Source organism: Pelecanus crispus, chromosome 3 (genome assembly GCF_030463565.1).
Source record: "Pelecanus crispus isolate bPelCri1 chromosome 3, bPelCri1.pri, whole genome shotgun sequence".
Classification (NCBI taxonomy): Eukaryota; Metazoa; Chordata; class Aves; order Pelecaniformes; family Pelecanidae; genus Pelecanus; species Pelecanus crispus.
Window position 1 is genome coordinate 78,923,524 of NC_134645.1, and position 20,661 is coordinate 78,944,184.

At 41.6% G+C, this 20,661-nt stretch overlaps 1 protein-coding gene across 1 annotated transcript in view; it reads left to right on the plus strand.

Annotated features, from left to right (window-relative positions):
- The first annotated feature begins 331 nt into the window (after nucleotides 1-331).
- The window catches only part of LAMA4 (laminin subunit alpha 4), a 102,537-nt gene continuing 82,207 nt past the window's right edge, over nucleotides 332-20,661 (plus strand). Inside the window, exon 1 of the mRNA XM_075707123.1 lies at nucleotides 332-532. Coding sequence (XP_075563238.1) covers nucleotides 332-532 — 201 coding nt within the window. The remainder of the gene's footprint in view (nucleotides 533-20,661) is intronic.

A 20,661-nucleotide genomic window follows, 5' to 3' on the forward strand; every position in this document is an offset into this window, starting at 1 on the left:
ACAATCTCTGTTTGACACTCTCTGCTTAAGCACTGCCCATCTGTATGTTATTGAGCTGGAGCCTCTGGGGAAAAAGAGGAGCCACAGGCACAGAGAGTGAACGAGGGAGGCAGCAAAAGCGTTTTTCTTCCCTTCTTTTCCTTTTTTTTTTTTCCCCCCTCTTTTAAATAAGGATCTGGTTAGACTGCCTTGAAGTGCCACATCTGGAAACTGAACGCTGAAAGAAAGTTAAAATAACTGAGGCACCACTAAGCCAAGGGGGGCTGATTGCAGAAGAGGGTAAACAATTACTGAGACGCTAGAAGACCACTGCTGGATGTAAGGGGAGGAAATGGCTTTGATCTCCGCCTGGCCCCTCGTTTCTCCTGTATTATTCTTTTTGAGATGCTTCTCCTCCAGCACAGCCTCGAGTGAGGGAGGCGTTTTTCAGTTTGACATTGAAGGTAGCTCAGCGGTCAGCACGCAAGAAGCCACTGTTATCAGAGGGCAACAGCAGGCAGTAGCTACTGGAAGTTGGGTGCCTTTTGCTGAGGTACAGTAACTCCCTTCTCTCTCTAGTGTCTGCGCTTTTCTGCTTTCATCTGTCTGTCTTGAAGCTCCCATCTGGTTAACGTTAGCTTAATCATTCGATCCTTAAAGCGATAGCAGAGATCTTTTGCGGGGGGTCTGAGACGTTGCATTTCGGGACTGCAGAGATACAGTTCAGACTTCAAAATGTACACATGCCCTGCCTGCTGTGAGCAGACAGCTGCTGTACTTTGCAGTGAGGCTGGCTTAGCACGTCTCTGACTTTCCTGCCAACATAACTAAACAGGCCTGTCCAAACAGAGCTATTTTACAAGGGTTAATTGTCACAACACTTTTCTGCTTGCCTTGTTGTAGTTCCTGGAATTGTAATTCACTTAAACTTCCAGAAAGAGTCTGTCTTTTGATGGCAAACACTGTACTGTAGAAGTCTGTGCTTTTGTCTCTTAATGCCATCCGCCTCCAAAATCTGAAGTTCTTTTTCACGGTACAGAGCGGGATAATAAATCAAACGCGTGTAGGAAACTGCCTGCAGAGAAAACACCTGCAGAGATTTTAAGACTTCCAAAAGGTATGAGGTTGGGATTAGTGACAAATGAAATTAGAGAGATCTGAGAGGCAATTTGATGATGAAAAATTTTCCTGCAACCGCTGTGTTTTGGGATTGGTTGATACTCCTCATTCTGGCAAGGTTGAGTCAGGAGTGGACTACTCAAAAATACAGCTTGAGAAACCAATAAATTACTCCCACATACACTGGGAGGGGGGTAAAGTAATGTCTCATGCGTGGGAGATGCAAAGTAGGAGGCAAACTGAGTTACATAAGGTCATGGGAAGGGAAAGAGTAGTTCTTCTAGCATAACATCCAAAAATGAGGTGTGTCTCTGTGACAATATCAAGATCACAATCTCCGATATCACACGGCTAATTTTCCCCCTACACTCCAATTGCCAGAACTAACAGCCATGGAAATAAGTGCACAAGCCGTTCAGACAGCCAGGGTTACCATGGGGCTGGGCAGAGCTTGTGCCCCCAGCTGCAGCGGCTCCAAGCAGCTGGGCAGCCTCAGGAAATGCCTGCCCACCCTGCAAGGGACTCGGCGTGAAACGTGACCTGTGTGAGAAAACTGGAGGCTAAACCCTGCTCAGCTCAGCATAGGGACTCTCGGGAGCCATCCCAGGCTTGGACGGGCTCCATGATGTGGGATGTACAGCTCTTCTCCTCTGGCCTGGGATCAGCCCTAGGAAGCTGCATTGCCACCTGTTGCTTACTAACATGGATAGTCCCTCAATGAAATACCTGATTTAAGAGCTGAATGGGTTTTGTAGTTGCTTTTCACAGGATAATGAGCATAAGTGATTATTAGCCTTTCTCGATATGATTGTGTAGTATGGTTTTCCCAAAGACACAGTTCACATTGCTTCACTTTAATATATTAGACTTTACCTTGGGAAAGTGCTGTGACATATATTGGACACTGCAGGGGAATGACACTTTAGTCTCATTCACCCATTTCAATTGTCCCTAAAGTTTCATTTGTATACTCCAATCTAATAGACTCACTAACTGGTATTTGTTCTGGCAGTTTACTTCAGCCCTCGCAATAGCAGCATTTAAACTCTGGATCCCATATTACGAATGAATGATGCTACCTACTATCATCATGCCAAGGCCCACGGATGCAGGATGTTATGGTTTCATGAGGAAGGAGGCAGGATTTCAGACCCCTTTGCTAGCTGCAGGTTCACCTTACTATTGCATTTCAGGGCCCACCTCCATGGCAATTTCCAAGGAAGCCCAGTAGGATGCTCTTTTGGGATAGGGCTGATGGCTCTGTAACAGTGAGAACCTGCTCACCCATTGATCCATGCATGTAGTTAGTAACAGGAGCTGGGAAAACAGCTCTAAGCCTGGAGGTTGATGTACGGGCCAGAGAGTGATGGGTCTAGTAGTCTCTCAGCTGAGGAAGGAACATTTCCTTTGGTCCTCAGAGAGCTTCCTCCTCCCACAGCCCTCCTCCCCTCCCTCAGCCCCGGGAACAGGGTTTATCCCAGCAGGTTTGAATTAGTCTCTGTCGAAGCCCGAGTTCTTAACCCACAGCTCATGGTGAACCACAGAGTAAACTCCTTTACACAGTGTGGTTTGATTCAGCTCCTTTGTCTAAATATTGACTCAGGCCTATAGCTCTCCCGAGCAGACAGAGGCTGTTAGTCACGTTGAATAGTGCCAAATTATACAAAGGGGGCAGATTTACAAGGCAGAGTAATACAGCCATGGATGGTGCTTCATGGTGGACTGTGGTGCCAGTCAACCATGACGTGAAACACACTGCTGTAAAGCCTGAGCACAGAGTGGGGCAGACAGAAATCACAGTGTTTCAGCGTGTGAGGAAGGTGTTGGTCAGCATTTGCCCCACATATGATTCTGCTCTACACATCTTCAGAAATTTGCAAGGTCTGAAACAGTGCTGGTGAGAGTTTCCAAGCTGTAACTGGTGGGATGCTCTTAAATCTTGGTAAGAGTTCGATATTATGAACCTATAGAAGAACAGGAGACACCAATTACTGTAAATACATATTAGTGAATATTTCTCAGTTTTCCACTCCTCTCCCTTTCCCATGTTTGGCAACCCTAAACTCAGAGAAACTGGGAGAAGTGGTTTAAAAATTCAGAATTAATGTTAATGTGGAGTGTTCTGTGTCTTGGATTTGAATGAAAGCCTCTTGATGGCAGAGGGAACTAACTACATTTCAATGCTATGCTAATATGCTGTACCCACTCAAAGAGCAGACCATGGGTTTGAACTGGACCTCAGCAGCATCTAGTAGCTTGGTGCCCTGGTTGTTAATCAATATGTGATCCAATACACTTAAATTAGGCACATAAACTGTGCCTAAACTTTTTCAATCCAAATCAGGCACTGTCTTCAAGTATAAACCCAAATTCCCCATACAGTAATGGAGATACCAGGTTTGTTAAACCTCTAATTCCTAGCTGTCTTCCCTGAAGACCCTCAAAGGAACCTCTTCCTCTGTAAGGACTTCGTTGGCTACTCACTTCAGGACAAATTTATTAATCAGCTAAAGGCTGGGGCACAAAACGAAGATGTTTAAATTAACTGGACTAGATTCCACCCAATGAAATGTCATGTTACCTGCATAACAAGCACCAGTAGTGACCATCATGGAATAATGTATCTAGCTCTCTGCTTCTGTTTCAAGAAGAATGCTTATAAATTGATGAAAATGATTCAGAAAAGTATCATGAGAAGTATTACAGCATTAGGAATTGGAAGATAGCTCAGAGACTCTACAATCCAATCTGCTTAGCTCAGAGGGAGGTTAAGGAATAACTTGGAACTTAATTTGTAAGCACATACTCAGGCAAAAAAAGAATTAATAGTAGGCTCACTAGTCTAACAAAAGGAGGTCACATCATATACAACAACTGGAAACTGAAGGTGACCCAGTTCAGACTACAGGTTAGTTACAAATGTTCATTTCAAAGGTAATTAAGCAGTGGAGACTTTATCTGCTTGTGCTGGATTGTCTATCAAGAGGCAGATCAATATGAAAAGCACTCTCAAGTAGTCAGCTGCTTGTGTGCTCTTTAGGATGATAAAGTTCCTTGGCTCACAAAGACCATAAGGGGACACCAGGGAGATGTTATGTGCCGAATCCTGATGTGTATGGGGAGACAGTGCGAAACAGAAAGAGAATGAGCACAAAGCACTGGATCCAGCTCATCGCAGCTGGCAGCATTAAGCCAGAGATTGATTTTTCCAAATAAGGATAGATTAAGATATTTTACAAGGAAGATTCATCAGAGTTTGAAGCACAGGATTTAAAAACAACAGCCAGATATCAAATGAAAGCAAACAAGCAAGCGGCAAACATCAGAAATCTTTGGTTTGGGGTTCCATGCGTTAGCTGGGACATGGCAGAAGGAAAGGAGGTGATGACACACTTCCAGTTTTGGTGAGGCACGGAGTCAAAACTTGAAAACCAGAAGTAACTTCTGAGAACAGTTATACCCACTGTCAAACACATGCCTTTAAAATAAGAGGCAGGTCATACATTACCTTTTGGGTCTGTAGCCTGGCACTGTCAACATTCGTGTTTGTAGATTCCACTGATTTTAATCATATAGATGTAGATTTTGTTCCCCAGTAGGAAGAAAGTTCCTTGCAAACAGCAGAAGAGTGCAGTCTAAGCTGAGCATGAACAATGGAACAAGACATCAAACACTAGAGAATATGGCAAATGATTCCCTGTGATTCACGTTGTGCAGTCACTGACTTTAATGCAGAATGAATGTAAGGTGATATCCAGAAGAAGATTCATTTAATTCTGATGTAAATGACTGATTAGTGGAAGAAAGGGAAGACAGACATTTTGTGGAGACATTTGCCAAGCAAGAAAAGAAGATTTCAAATGTCTTCTATGGAAAGAAGTGGTGAAGCAAATAGTGGGAAAAGAAACAAGCTAAAGCAGGAAGAAGACAAAGGAGAGGAAAAAAATTAGAGCAAGAATGAGATAATCAAAAGCCTTAAGGGTAAAGAAAAAAATGAAGTAGTTGGGACAGGGCAGGAAGCCAATTCCCAGAATGAAGGAAGGCATGATATTGTTGGACGGATAGAAGAGGAAAACTGTTTCCAGCATCAGTGGTTTTGGCTCAGGGGAAAGGCAGAGAGGCAAAAGAAGTCCTTTAAAGGAAACAATTATCATAGTCAAGGCAAAAATAGCCCTTTACTATAAGAGACCATAAGAGGCAGAAGTTATCTGATGGAGCTTGCATGTTAAAATGACATGTTTGACAATCATTTTTGCCCACCTGACTTCTACCAGCAGCTGCTGTTCTAAATTTTCAAAAGCAAGAAGCAGTATTTGAGGTGCTTTCTTTCTGGTTCTCTAAAGCAATAAGCAATAATTAGCACAGGACCTGTGACAAACTCACCTCTTTAAAATGGCTTACATAAAATATATAAAAGAGAGCAATCAAAAGTCCCAGCCACTTGTTAACCAAGACTCAAACTATCACCACCTCCACCCCTTCCCACATAAAGGTTGGAACAGAAAGTCTTGCAGACTGTTTAGAGAAACCACAATTTGATCCTTACTTGTGGCATTAATCTGTTGAAAACAAACTAGCACTAAAAGAAGCAGCAGAAGACCTAATCCTGAGGTGTGAGCCAAAAAGGATTTTAGCTTGACAGAAACCTTTATATTCTTTTAAGCTAATGGGAACTGCATCTACCTTTAAAAAAGCAGATATTTAAACACATTCATTTCACACCCTTGAGGTTATGTTAGGTTAACTCCCATAATGGGCAATTTGGATTTCTAGCTGCTGTTTTTTTCTGGTACAACAAGGTTATGTTCTGAGAAATGTCTATTAGTGGGGAGGAAGTTTTACTGCAGATGTTTGTGATTCCAGCTTAAGTTTCTCATCAAAGCTTTAATGAAAATCAGCTGCTTGGAATAGAGCCACCAGACCCCAAACTTTTTAAATCATAGGAAGCAGAAGCAAATGGAAGCACAGGACAGAGCAGTTGGATAGTGGGAAATGTTCTCCATTTCAAGAAGGTGCATAAAGCACCCACCAGAACAATGTAATTTAAACTCCACTGCAGCGAGTTCCCACCAAGTTTTGGGCAAGTACCAGCAAAGTGCCCCAAAGCTTATTCAGGGCTGTGAAAACCAATAAAAGGCATTTCATGCCCACTCTTATTCATGACATGGGAAGCAAGGAAGGAATTAAAAGCCCAGTTTTTCCAGGGGGCATGAGAAGCAGTAAAAGAATTGGTTTCTGAAGGAGAACTTGTCCTGATTTAAACTGATAACAATTACAGCTCCTGGTGTTCAAGAGCTGTGGAAAATAGGTCTAGTTTCTGAGTAATATATAACCAGCCACTGATAAATTACAATTTGCTTCTGGACTCAGATTTCAAACACCAAAATATGGAGACCCTTGTTTTTTATATTTTAATTGGTCCTTTTGAACATTTGGATCTGATCCCAGTTCATTTTCAGACACCACCATGAGCTGGGGATGTTTGGGTTATGCATCTTAATGCAAGATTCAACAATTGCTGTATACAAAGCTGTTAGAGCTCCACAGTTTTTGAAATCTAATTCTTTGCCATTAAATGATCTCAAAGAGATTTTCCTAACTATCAGTCAAGATACATACAATGTGTATTTGGCAATGCAAACAGAGATTGACTAAAATGCAGTAAATATGATCTGTCTTTGTCATTCCTGTTTAGCTGTACTGTTCAATTCTTTAGATGGTTATTTTCTTAAAATAAATACTTCAGAAATACTAGAAGTCTTTATTTTCTTTTAAGAGAAGCCAGCAAGAAACAGTGCTAAACCCCCAGCATTCAAGAGTTACTGAGATACCTAATACGAGCCAAAGAAAAATAAAGGGTTGTGAAAAATATTTTAGAAATTACTATTCCAAGTTCGCAAGACAGTAAGAAGAACTAAAATGTTATTTTTTAAGTTGTGACATATGGAAGCCAGGGAGCATAGGAAGAACTAGCACACTTGAATGTTAATTTGAAACTTAATTTAATAATTACTGAATAAAAAGACTCTACCTGCATGAACAACTTCCAATATGATCTGTAAAAATAGCCATATTAGCTAGAACTGTACAGCTCTGAACCATTGTTTGACATCGTCTTCCCAACAAAAAAGAATAAAAATTAACTCATTCAACCTTTCACCATTGGCGTCAGGTGGAAGAAAAAGCACACGCAACCTGCAACTAAACCAGATCATTTCTGGGCTGCTTTGCACCCTGTTACCACCCTACAATGCATCCTCTTACTGCTGTATGAAAGGCCTTCTGAGCAGCAAGAGATGAGCAGACTTCTTTTCTACCAAGGCTAATGTAAGGCCAATATATGTCCTAGGGCTTCCCACTGTGGTTTCCCACCTCTGAGCCTGGATAATAGCCCATGGAAAGCCACAGAGAGCCTGCCGTTCATGACTCCCTTACGCTGTGCTCCCCACTCCTGGCTCCAGGGACCCTTCCTCGAAAGCACTCTGTGGAAGAAAGCATTTGTCCAGAGAAAGACTGCTCCAGCATCCAAAAAAGAAAAAAAGAAAAAAAAAAAAAGAGCTGGCAGGGCAAAATGCGGCACAGCCATCCCTACCCCAGCTATTAAAATCCTGCATACTAAGATGCCCCAGAAAAGCTAACACAGCCTGGCCCGCTGAGGATTGGCAAGGCTTCCAGAGCACCAGTACCTGGCACAGATCCATCCAGGGGGGAGGTGGGCTGGTGTTGAAAGTCTAGACATGGTGTAAGAGGGGATTTGTGTGTCTTACTCAGCTTTTTGCAGGTTTGTGGTTCTGTGGGTCTCTACTTCCTGTCAATGGTGCGGATTGTCTGCAGAGGTGCAACAGTCTCTAAGGCACCAGCTAATTACTGTTAAGACAGCTGGAAACAGGGGGTTGGGCAAAGGATTTTTGTGAGGGATGAGGAAAGAGGGTTGGGTTGGGTTTTTTTTTCTCTTGACGCATCTATTCTTCCCACTTTTTGAGCCAACAAGAAACTAATTTCTTCATTATCAGACCATGCAAGTAATGAAACAAGCCATGGACCAAGAGGTGGTGAGACATTGGGACAGGTTGTCCCTTCTCCCAAGCCCTGGCCTTTCCTCTCTCCTTTCAGGGCACAGCCTCTGCCCACCTCCATGCTGGATCTAAGGCTTGTAGCACACATTTAACTATGCCTTGCTGTCTCCCTTCCTTCCCTCACATTTGCAAAGCACTGGCACCATCAAGGGGGAAACTGTTCTGTGAGAATAGCCCAGAAACATGGCACCTTCCATCAGCCATCCCCAGCAGCTGCCTGTTTTGTCCACAGTTAGGCCACCCTTGGGAGGGAGAGATGGATGAAATCTCTTTCTTTTGATCTTTCAAGTTCTGCACACTGTGGCTTGTGTTTCGTGCTAACAGGCTTTCAAATTGGTGCCTTGGCTATTGGTCAAGCAGACCACTATATGTCCCTACTGCGATTCCAACATTTCTAAGAGCTGCAAAATCAAACCAGGAAATACTAGAAATCTGGAGTGGGGGAAATTGCTGCAAAAGGGAAATCAAAGGAAGCTTCAGATTTACCCTCTCAGTTTTAACAGTGTCCCACGAGCACTGTCACACCTGCTTTAAAGGCCACTTTTCTTTTTAATCCCTTGAAAATTTTTGTCTCTATCTGGAAATCTCTCAGGGAGTGCTGTAGCTTGTCAACTGATTATGCCTCACTTATCTGGGGGGACTCAAGGGGAGAAAGTATGACTCAAACGTACTTTTCATGTGAGTGTTTTGTGGGGACTGGGTGGAGGGTGGTTAATGAGGAAACAACGCAGAATTTTTTATCCCTTTTCCTGTAAATTGTTCTCCTTGAATAAACTTGGCATTTTGTTTGAAAGAGGAAAATCAAATAGCTACCTTTCCAACTGCAGTTTTTCTGTTTCCAACAGTGAGCATCTGTAAGAGTAAGGTTTTTACTTGGTGGCTGTAGTAATAAGTACATTAGAGCAGAGGCTGGTATTAATCCCTAATCCTTAGCCAGCTTGCAGACAGCTAAAACATTTTAGCCCTCCCTCTTTTTGGAGGAGAATGCCTTTTAAGCAGAGGCTTTGTCTTTCCCACTGTATATGGAAAAAATGACTATGCACTTCTATGGAGAATGCCTAGCTGAGAAATGTTTATGTTGGATCCAACCCCACCTCTGTTGCTGAATGGCATTTTGTTTTCCACTCGCACCGGGGAAGGGGTAACAGTCTGGAAACATTTTCAACACAGGAATTTTTTTAAAAATTAAATACAATTACTTAGTCAAGGTAATAGGTAATGTTGTTGCTGTGCATAAAGCCATCTGGTTTTCAGCAGCCATTGCTTGGTTTTGCAGTAGTCACTGTTACTCTGTCGCTATTACAAGGAAGGCATGCACAAGCCCACTCAAGGAACAGGAATATGGAGTGACAGGGGAGCGGGTTCCTTGTCATTTTTCTCTGCTGCACATGCTTTGCTTTGCTTATCAGTTTGGAGATTACCCATGTGCAATTAGCTATATTCACTCGCTCTTCCCAACTGCTAGCTCTACTTTGCAACAGGGAGAAATACAGGTAACTTTTGTTCTGTATCTCCCCTGCCAGCAAGATTTTACCTAGAATTGGAGCAGCTAGTTTCAGTCTTGCTAGTTTTAGTTTTAGCAATCTCTAAGCTCTTTGTCTCAAACTTCGGGAAGAGGGTTCCCATCAGCACCATAATCTGTTCTTTATTATTATCAAAAATAAACTCCTGTTTTGGAAGCTGATGAGTTGATAACTCCTTAGGTGATACATAAATATTCCCAATTGTCAGGGATAAGTCAGCAAGTGAAGTCTTCAGATCAGGCTGTTATTAAGTTAGGGCCTTGTCCTGTCTCCCTTAAGGCAACCACAATTTTTTTCAGTAAATTCTGAGGACAGCTCAACCCTTCTGTATGTATAGATGATGGAGATCTTATAGTGTTAAGCTGTTGCTTAAGTCAGCAACAGTTGGACAAATGGACTAAATTAGGGCATCAGATATATTCTTTAGCAGCTGCTGACTGGCCAGACACTGCATGCGTGGCTCCCCACCAGCCATAGCCCTGTGCTCTCAGGTGGGGGCGTCACTGGGGATGCAGACAAAAAGGGACAATGCTGAGGTCCACGCAAAGGGGATGACAGAAAGGACACTAGTAACAGAACATAAGGTTTCATTTGTTTCATCACTCATTGAACAGTTCGTTTACTGAAAAAGATTACAGATTCAAAACCAGTGTCACGGCTTGCTTTATTTTTTCTTATGTTTGAAGATTCAAATTACTGAGCTTCACAAAAACACACCACTGCAGCTTTAATGAGCATTTTACTTACCTAGAAAACCCCATTATTATATTAATTTGCCCAGATCTATGGCAAATTCACCCAGTCAGGCTTTAATTTTAATTGAACCTATCTCATCTTGGAATTTAATTTAAAAAATAAGAATATGCAACAATATTGGGGGTTTTCACTGAATGACTATTTCAGCAAGAAAGAATTTGCTTTTACATTTGCAAGCTAAATAACAATACAAAGCTTGTTATTATGTGATTCACATAGTTGCTTTAGTTTGTAATTTCATTAAATGCAATTAGAACTGAGGTACCTGTCAAGGTGAGTGGATAAAAAAAGATTACCAGCATTGTACCCAAAATTCTTCACCAACTTCTGATTAATTTCTAAGTTACAACATCAGTGGAGCACTGGAAGCAATAAATATTTCACAGTTAACAACGTCAGAAATTTAAGAGAACAATACAGGAATTTAATGTACTACACCAGGGTACTTATTATAAAACTATGATGAATATTGATTTGGAGACTAAGCTAAAAAATCTGTTCCTCTCAGAAATGTTTACAAATTTCAAAAATAAATTTGAATTTGCAAACAACTAATTTTCATGAGGTTTCTGTCCTTGAAATGGTAAACACTGTAGAGTGGCTTTTTGCATTCAGACAGTTCTCTAACAGCTGTAGTGTCCTCTTAAATGGGTAATTAACTGCCTAGCTATGATGTCAGACACTGAATTAATTTCTACAGTAATAATAGTTAGAATGTGACCTTTCTAGTTCAGAAGAATTTGATACTGTAGACCAGAGGTAATGAAGGCTTACAGAAATTATAAATAGAGTTTGGAGGCCTAACAGGAAGCTAGTGAGCAAGTTTGTTTGTTTTTAATTCTCTAGGTTTGTGAGGCTTCAAAGCTCAGATAAATTTAGCAAAAATCAACGGAGAAGAAATAAAATTGCAGAGGAGATGTCTGCTTTTGTCTGCATGTTGTGGAGTACCTCACAGTGTAGAGCAGGACTTCTATCTCTTTTTATGATGACTTTGATGATAGAGCATGTTTGGCCAACCGGTCAGTTACTAACTTCTGAGCGCCTCATTCTGCAGAGAAAGGCAAAGATCCTCCTGAAATGTCACTTCATAGGGATTTATAGGTTCAACAACAAAGAGTCATTTGAATTTGCTATTACTCAAGGCCTGGGAATTTGAAATCCATTTATTTCAAATGATAACTTAAGCTGAAGTGAAGCATGACGGCTCTTAGAAAGGGCATCACCAGGGCATCTTATTTTAAAAATTATTTATAGTTTATCTCAGTGGATGGAAGAACTCACAGCAACTTCTTCCATAGCCAAGACGTGGTCTAGGAAGATGTATGTAGCAAATGAAGAGAAATTAACAGGGCAGGTTAAAAGGGGAAATTATCAGCAGAACTAATGTTATTTGTACCTTCAGTAAGAGCTCCAGCTCTCCATTTGTTTTTTCAAGAGGAAAATGTTTTAATTATTGTGTCTAACAAAAACAAATGCCCTGAAAGATATTTTAACAAAAACAACTTCTATATCAAATAATTTTTCCATATTCACGTTTCCTTCCTCTTATGAATTGAAGAGAACAGATTTTTCCTTAAATAACTTAAAAAGCTCTCCTACAAAGTTATTTTCAACTTTTCATGTGAAATTTTAACACCAAAATGTAATTCTTTTTCTTTCTCCCTACCCTCTTTGACTAGTCCTTTTCGTATATCTTGTATGCTTTGGCAGTAAATCCTCACAGGTCACATAAATTTGCCCTCAAATACCAGAGTGTGGTCTATCCCTTCGAAAGGATGGAGAAAAAAAATGGGAAAGACGGCACAATGCCAAGCAGTGCTATGTAAATACCCAAATGGATTTAAAGTATGGCTGTTTAGCTGGAAGCCAAAAAAGTTCTTTCAACACTGGATTAAAAAGACTGGAACTCTTGGGTCAAGCAACAGCTTTATATTCACTGCAGGCATCTGAAACAAACAAATCATGACTACCAGAAATTTCTGCCCGTGTGAAGATATTCATTATTCCTAGTGGTTCTGACTAGTTCTCTTAAAAGACATGAAGTTGTTGACTTCTGTCACTGCTGTGGATTACATTTAGTACATCTGGGACACTGTAATCTGGGATTACATTGAGTACACTGCTGGGGATTATATTGGGTACATCTGGACATGGTTCCAAGCAACCAGCTCTAGCTGACCCTGCCTGAGCAGGGGCGTTAGACCAGGTGACCTCCAGAGGTCCTTCCAATCTCAACCATTCTGTGATTCTGAGATTCTGTGATTCTGTGTGACTATGGTCATTATTCCATTTTACAGATAGAGAAACTGAGAGAAAAAGTAATGTTCATGGTCACACAAGAGATGAGCAGGTGAATGTCTTCTTGAGTCCCCATATCCTTATGAACGTAGTTAGGGACAGAGGAGCTCATGCACAGAAACCAGGTGATGAGTTTCTCATCTGTTCAGGGAGAATGAATATTTTTCCTTACGTTAATTTCAAACAACACAATGGAATTATTGCTATGAAGATGTTAGTAGACTGGAGGTGAAGGGTATGTCATGAAGTGCGTGAGTGACTAGAACCAGGTGCAGGGAAAGGCAAAGTGGAAAAAAGGAGTAGGAAGACAAATGGAAAGAAAGACAGGGAGGACACGAGCATGAGCAGAGAACAAGGCAGTAGCAGAAGGGCCGTGGGACCCAATGGGGGGCAGGTGGAGATCCACACCCCATAAGCGTAATGTTCACATGCTCCATTAATAGAAACAGCCCAAGAGAAATACAGAGGCCTCCCCCAAGAAGGACCAATGAATAACCATCTCATGTGGTTGGCATTTACTGTAAGAGTGTTTAAATGACATTCAAGCCTCGTTGCCAACAAGAGAGACATATAATATAGACACAACTAAAAGGTAACCTATAAATAAAAACTAGAGTGAATGTGTGCTATAAATATAAACTGAGGAGCCATGGATTTAATCAATGCCTCACTATATATAAACGGACCTATTGGAACATGCTGTCTGCAGCAAACCCCTCATTGCTACAAGTACTTACTACTCTTTTGAGGAAATTTTAACTACAAAAATCTCTGTACATATTATTCCTTCTCCTTTGGCAAAGTCAAATCCATCCAAATCTGGGGGACATGAGAGCTTGAATAAACTGATAAACAAATTATTTGCAACTATATAGTTATGATTGTAAAAAAGCAGTAGGTATATGAATGACTGTTAGGACAATACCAGAGCTGTCTTCAAATACTTGTTTATAAAGAGACCAAGGACAACTTCCAGAAATATTTTTCTCTCTCCTGCCTCAAAAAATCAGAACAAAACAAAGAAGAGAGAATTTAATTAGACAAATTTTACCCCAAGTCATACAATTCACATAGGATCCATCAGATCATTTCTTCACATGGCCTACCGTAGTTAGAGCAAATGTAGTTGTAGAGATGGATAATTTGGCAGGTTGGAGGAGTAACAAAAATCAAAGTGTTTAAATACAGCCATCTGTTATCTCAACCATTTCAGCTGTTAAGAGACAGACAGCACCCTCTCAAGCTTCTCCCATAGTAGGTATTATGGGGAAAAATGCAGAGATTTGCTCTGCATTTCTTGGTTACAGATTGCTGGCGATCTTGTGAACAGTCTAATGATCGTGTGTGGAACAGCTGAGGATGAAAACTGTGAGGAAGAGTAGCAACTCCAAATAATATTCAAAGCAGCAAATAATATTAAAAGCACTGTTTTAAGGCAGTTATCACTGCCTGTCCTACCCTTTTGGAAAAATGAATCAGGATTCTGATCATACAGAGGCATTTGGCAGCATCCGGTGCTGGGTTCAGTGATTTGTTATCTCCTAGGTACGAAGTGTAGCAAGACAGCCTTTTGTGGTTAGCTAAGCTAAATAGGAAAGGTAGACTACCTGCTGATGTACACTTCTCAGATATCTTACATGAGCTACTGTACCTGTAAAATACATACTTTTTCCTGGGGACAGACAAAACCAGCATAGTTCTAACCTTTATCAGTCATATTCATCCCAAGACTTACTTAACAGTGTTTCTCAGCTGTAGTCAATATTTGGTACAAAAGTGTTTCCAGCCAGAGCTGATGAGCTAGCACCAGTGAGTTCCTCACCCACAAAAGTGGAAAAGTCTGGGTGTGAAGTATACCAGAGCATCACACACCACCTGGATGGGAAGAGCATTGGCTGGATAAGACAAGAATTCATCCCCTGCCAGAAATAAGGCTTCATCTCCGTAACTTAAAGGCATGTCCATGCCATGTAGACCATTCAAACCAGAGCATTAGTTAATAAACACCCTATTAGTATGGTAAATGCAATCTCTGATGGGCCCAGTGCAGCTGCCTATGCATTCAGAAAAGAGGGAAATGCATGCAGGCTTTCCTATCTGCTGACTCCACATAGCAAGTGCAATTCATAGGTTTTCTACTGAACATGCGAGTCCACCCAATTCCCTGGGACCAAGGCAGCAACCAGCATGGCTGAGTCACCAGCAGGATCCTGCAGAGCAAATATAGCTATGTCCTTTCACCCCACTTAACCCTCATCATCACCTTTGAGACCCCCTGGAGTCACAATATACTCCTAAATACTACACATGCTGAATCCTTGAGCCAAAATGTCACCTCCAGCAGTTAAGCACCTTTTCTGTAGTCAGTAAAGTGCATGGTGGCTGTGTAAGGGAGCAACGACCCCAGGGCTCCTGAATGCACTGCTCAGCAGAAGCATGTGCCAGCACCGAGCTGCAGTTGCACACAGTGCGTACTGTAGATCTGCTGGATTTTGTGTTTTGGCAACAAATGGAGAGGGGTTTCTCCTGTAGGTCACCAAAGGCAGGAAGGTCAGGACAGTGGGGTGCAGTGTTATTGCCACTCTTTTTGTTTGCATAAAGTTTCCCAGCAGACTGAAGAACTACTGCTGTGGTTTGGGCTTCCTACACACGCAGCCCCGCCACCCAGCTGTGGAGGCTGCTGGCCAGGATGCCCCCGCACTAGCATGGCCACAGCTGTGTTAGCACAGCACTGGACCTGGGGCATGGAGGTCCTCTGGGGTTCAAGCCCGGGACTGTTTTCATGGCTGACATAGACATGTCAGGTGGTACCTGCTGAATGCTGAAAATTTGGCGTGCTTTCTGTTAGCACTTGGCTGCGGACTGAGTATTTCTGAACATGAAGACGTTATTGTAGGTGAGAAAGACCAGGAATCTATTCAGAAAAGAGACCTACCTATTCTAAGGAGACCAGAGAAATTGGAATAGCATCAGACATACAGTAGAGGACTGCTTTCTCAGACTTGTTTCTGTAATGTTCTTATTTCTAATAAATAATTCCATAAATTAAAGTACTGGGAGATATTCAAGCAGGAAAACTTCTTTATTTTTAGGAAGGGCAGTAGGCTATTTATTTCAAGTTGGCCTAAGCAAACAATCTTCAAAAAGGCCTCAGAACTATGGCTGCCAATTCCAAATACTGCTCATAGGAAAAATAAACAAAAGCAAGCATGTTTGGGTTGGGTTTGGAAACGTCCCAAGAGGGGACAAAGACAAACTGCCCCCCAGAGGGCAGTTTGTTTTCATGGCAATGCCATGCACTTCCAGCAGACTGGTCTCTCTTAGATCCATGGATTTTAAAATGGGTGGAGGATATTTAGAATATTCATTCACCCCTGTATAGCAAAAGATGGAAAGTTTCAGGGAGATAGTATTATGTTGAGTCCTAAACTTCTGTTTGGCTAAACCATTCCTTCCAGAAAAACATTGAACCTTGATGGGAAACCATCAAGAAGCAAAGAATCCATTGATCCACTCAATTTGTCTGATTGTTTTCATCAATGCATTAAAAGCTTGGGCTTTATTTACTCATGTGTCCTACTTTGACAGGTATCTTTGGCTGATATGATGCCTGTTATATCAGACAGAGGAGCATCATTTTTCTATTTTCTTTTCCCTGGGCTCTGAGGCAAAGCTTGATAATGTTCAAGTAGAGTTTGTTTTCTTTTCTTCTTTTCTTTCACTCCATAAACAACAGTGAGGACTTTTGAGGGTTCCATAGTTCTGAAACTGTTGATCAAGCGATGTCAAGTGATAAATATTATTATGTAAATAATTCACAATATGTGTCACAATTATCTATAGGTGGTTCTATTGAGAGATAGCCTATCACACCAGACTTCACAGTTCTCAGACTAGGACACTCTTAAGTATATGTGTTCTGACAATATTTTTACCACCTTTACAGAACAGGTCAGACTGCAGAAAAATGGAAACTCAAATGCACAAAAATCTTTTCAGAATTAAACTATATGTCCAATGAAATCTGTATGTCCACCATCAAGATAAAGCACGTGAACAAGCTGTGGTATGTCCACTTAGCCATAGGTAACTATCTATGTATGTTCTTGACCATCATCAGACAACAGATAATGAGAATTAATTTAATTCTCTTCCACTGAAGGCTAAAAGAGCAAGATCAGGAACAGTTACTATGACCTGGGTAGCATATCATAAAATATGCTACAGTTGTTTGTCTATCCTCTTGGCATATGAAGAAGTAATGTGTGGGGCCTGCCAGAAACTAAAAAACTGTGCGCTTTTGCCTCTTGGCATCACAAATCACCCTTCTACACAATATACAGGTGTTTATGACACAGGGTAGAATGTTTTTGTATTTTTGTAGGTAGGTTTGGGATATTAGGTTAATTAAGTTAATTTTCATTTCGTCACAAGCCCATGAGTTTATAGGATTCAATTGTGTCCAGGCTGCACTCACTTTTACTATCCTGAATAGACCTTTGAAGAGAGAGTCTACTAAGTAATACCATCATGTTTGATCTTTGCCCTCATTCTGAACAACCATGCAGCCCACTAAGGATCCTTCTCAGACCTGGAAGGAAGCACACCTTTTGAGTCTGTCTCTAGCAGCAAAAAGCGTAACACTGCTGGCCAGCTACAACCAAGTCTCAGCTGACACTAAACTTAGTAGTGATTTGGTAGCCGATGTGCCATGACTGCTACTTTGAGTGCTGTTCTTCAGCTTCAGTTCCCCAAGTGCACCAGCTGTCTCCTCTTTTTCAATGGTCCTGGAGGCAAGCACATCTTTTCTTCTGGGTTTTTTTTGGATCAAATGTACTGAGATTCCTGGCTCAAGACTGGTAGGCATGAGTATAATGAATATAACAAAAGCTGAAACGTCTTAATGTAGACCATTTAACCCTGAATCACATCACTTCATGTACCCCAGCACTCAAGAGAAAACTCTGGAAATAACAAACACTGGTGTGGATCCAAAGGAGCCTTTTATTGTGGAAGAAAGAGACAATTTGTGCTTTTACCTATTCACAGGAAAGTCACAAGTTCCAGTGTTAGTACACTGTAATGTGTAGTAAAGAAAGTGGTAGTAAAGAAACATGCCATGTTTTCTTACAATTAGATGAGAGAGTCAATGGCTACATCTGAATTACCAAATAAAGCAGTGTGGGGATCTCTTAGTCAAGTAGCATAACAGCCCATGTCCACATGCTGAAGCTCGCTGCATGTTTGCCCAGAAAAGAACAGTCCCATACAGACTGCCTTGTGGGAACACGTCCTAACAGATGCCATGCTCTGACCTGTGCCTGGACATTGTTGGGAAAATCACAATCTGTCAAAGAGCAAAATCAAGGCAGAAAACGAACCCTCAGTCAGTATGGATGATCATAAGCCAGTGCCTGAAACCATGCCTTGCCCTTCTTTGGTTGGCTGATGCAATTGTAACCACAGAGAACACTCTCTCCATGTTACCAGCACAGCATTCTTCTTTTGGGAAAAGCAAGCCAGAAGAGGCGGGGTCACAGCAAACATACCTACCCCGGCACAGCTGCACCACAACTGCTAGCTGGCAGCAGGGAAGGAACAGGGACCTGATTCTGCCCTCAGTTATACAGGCACAGATCAGGAGCAGCTGCAATGAAATCGGTGGAGCTGCTTGAATATAACATGGGAGTAAACTCATACCCTGTATATGTGGATTGTCTTCTATCTTCAGTACCATCTTGCACCCATACCAGCAGAAGGGCCTGAAGAAACAGAATATGAATACAGGCTCTGCAGCGCTTTCACAGCACTGCAGCTGGTTCTTGTTTTTAAGAAACATAATCATTAAATCCAGATGCAAGGGGGAAAAATAAATGCACCATGGGTGTAAAAGGTTTTCAAGAGCTCACCAAGATCCACATTACATTGGACTTTTCAGCTGGAACTTGAACAAACATTGTCCCTTGGGCAAAAAAAATCTAATAATTGTGAAGACATAATTGCTAATGCAGACCTAGCATTTTTGGCCTACTAATTGTCTTCACCATTCAGAAACAGACAGTGGACAGAAATGTTCCTCACTCAATTGCCTATGTAACGATTTTTCAAGGAGGGTACTTCCATTTTGTGCCAGACCTGTTTGTGCTTTGTGTGCAATTATTTTGTGCTCCCAGAACATTCGGCCATTTGAATCCCTCAATTAGCTCAACACTCTGACACTTCTTTTTATAAACATGATGTTGGCTCACGCCCTGGAAGAACTAACCAATCACTCCATTATCACTAGTAGGGCAAGGAGCAACAAAAATATATCAGAATAATTGAGAATGCCTGAGAAAACTTCTGAAACCAAAAGAAACAATCTGGATCCCATTTTCCCCTCATTCCCACTTCCCTCATAGCATTGATTGTCAATGCCTCATTTCTGGTTTAAATTGATGCAACCCATCATTTAAAATATGGTATTAAAACACTGAGCATCAGCACCTTCCAAGTTTTTGTGATGAATTGAATAATGCGGGGAAAAAATGTTGCCAAAAAATACCCAGGTGACTTAGGACCCTGCATCTGATTTTCCAGAGGGACTGTGACAGCGAGAATAGCAAAGGCACCCAAAACTGAGGCAGATATCTTGAGGATCTGAGAAGTGTGTCTGCTCAGAATAGGGGGTAGACTGGCTCCCAGTGGACTTCAGCAAAGACTGTGCAACCCTGCCCGTACAGCTGGAACAAGTGACGTTGCACTGAACTGCACCTAAGTCATTACTGCTGGGTGAGTGGACTAGATGAAAGCTCACTCATGGCTGCAATGCAGGCATACCCATAGTTGAAGTATAAAGGAGATCATCTTTATGGCTGACTGAAGGATTTGCACAGGCACCTTTACACACAGGCATACATTTCTGCTGTCCATATTCACCATTGTAAACAAAAAATTATTCTGCTTAGACCTGAAAAACCAAGAAAGCTTTTGGGCAGACACTAATGGACCAGCTAGGACCACCCACCAGTTGAGGGGCATCAGAGAATATAACATGCCTTAGATCTGTATGGGTGGAGAGAAATACTGCCAAGACAGACACTGGGATAAGAATCTGTTTTCAGTTTAGAAACTAACTGTGTCCCTTCCACAGTGTGTGGCGTAATCATTCAGCTGAAATCCTTAGTCTGGTGGGAGCCAGTCCTACAGCTCTGTGTTAAGACTAAAGAACTGAAAGAAGCAAGGAGTACAAATAGACAGTATTTCTGTTGTCCCAAAGTGGCTATGGTATGAAGGCTTTTCCTCCTAGGAGCTACTATCTAAGAAAGTGTTTCCAAAGCAAACCAGATAAAACATTGTGTATAAGAATGGTAAAGGCAGCTGAGTTTGCCATTTATGTTCATCTCAGCTTCTCAGTGCTCTCTGGAATAAGATTGGATTAATGATTCATTTGTAAACCTCACTTTTAAAGCTTGTTGTTAGTCATCTTGTAAGATAAATTATTTTCTAAACAAGCAGCTTATCTGGCTGGATAGAAGTATCTACTGGCCCTTGAGAATGGAAGCTAGCATGCAGATGAATCTTGGGATTGCTGGCTTTTGCTACCCAGTGCTCCACAGCTGTATCTACAGCACTGTGCAGACGTACAGGTTCAGGTCCCAGAAACAATACGGCCATAGCACTGTGCCAGGGTTAATCAGCCACAGCCACCAGCAGGATTAGTTAGCAATACTACTCACAGGCTAGTTTTTGCAGCTAGTGGAGGTATCACTGCACAGTGCTGCCTTCAATACTGTAGACCTGCCGTTCACATCATAGCTTACAGTGGGCATGAGAAGCAATGGTCAGGCCAGTGCAGAAAAGAAACCATCCTTTTATTTCAGGGCAACCATGGAAAATGAGGAAGAGGGAGATACAAAGCAAATCTAATC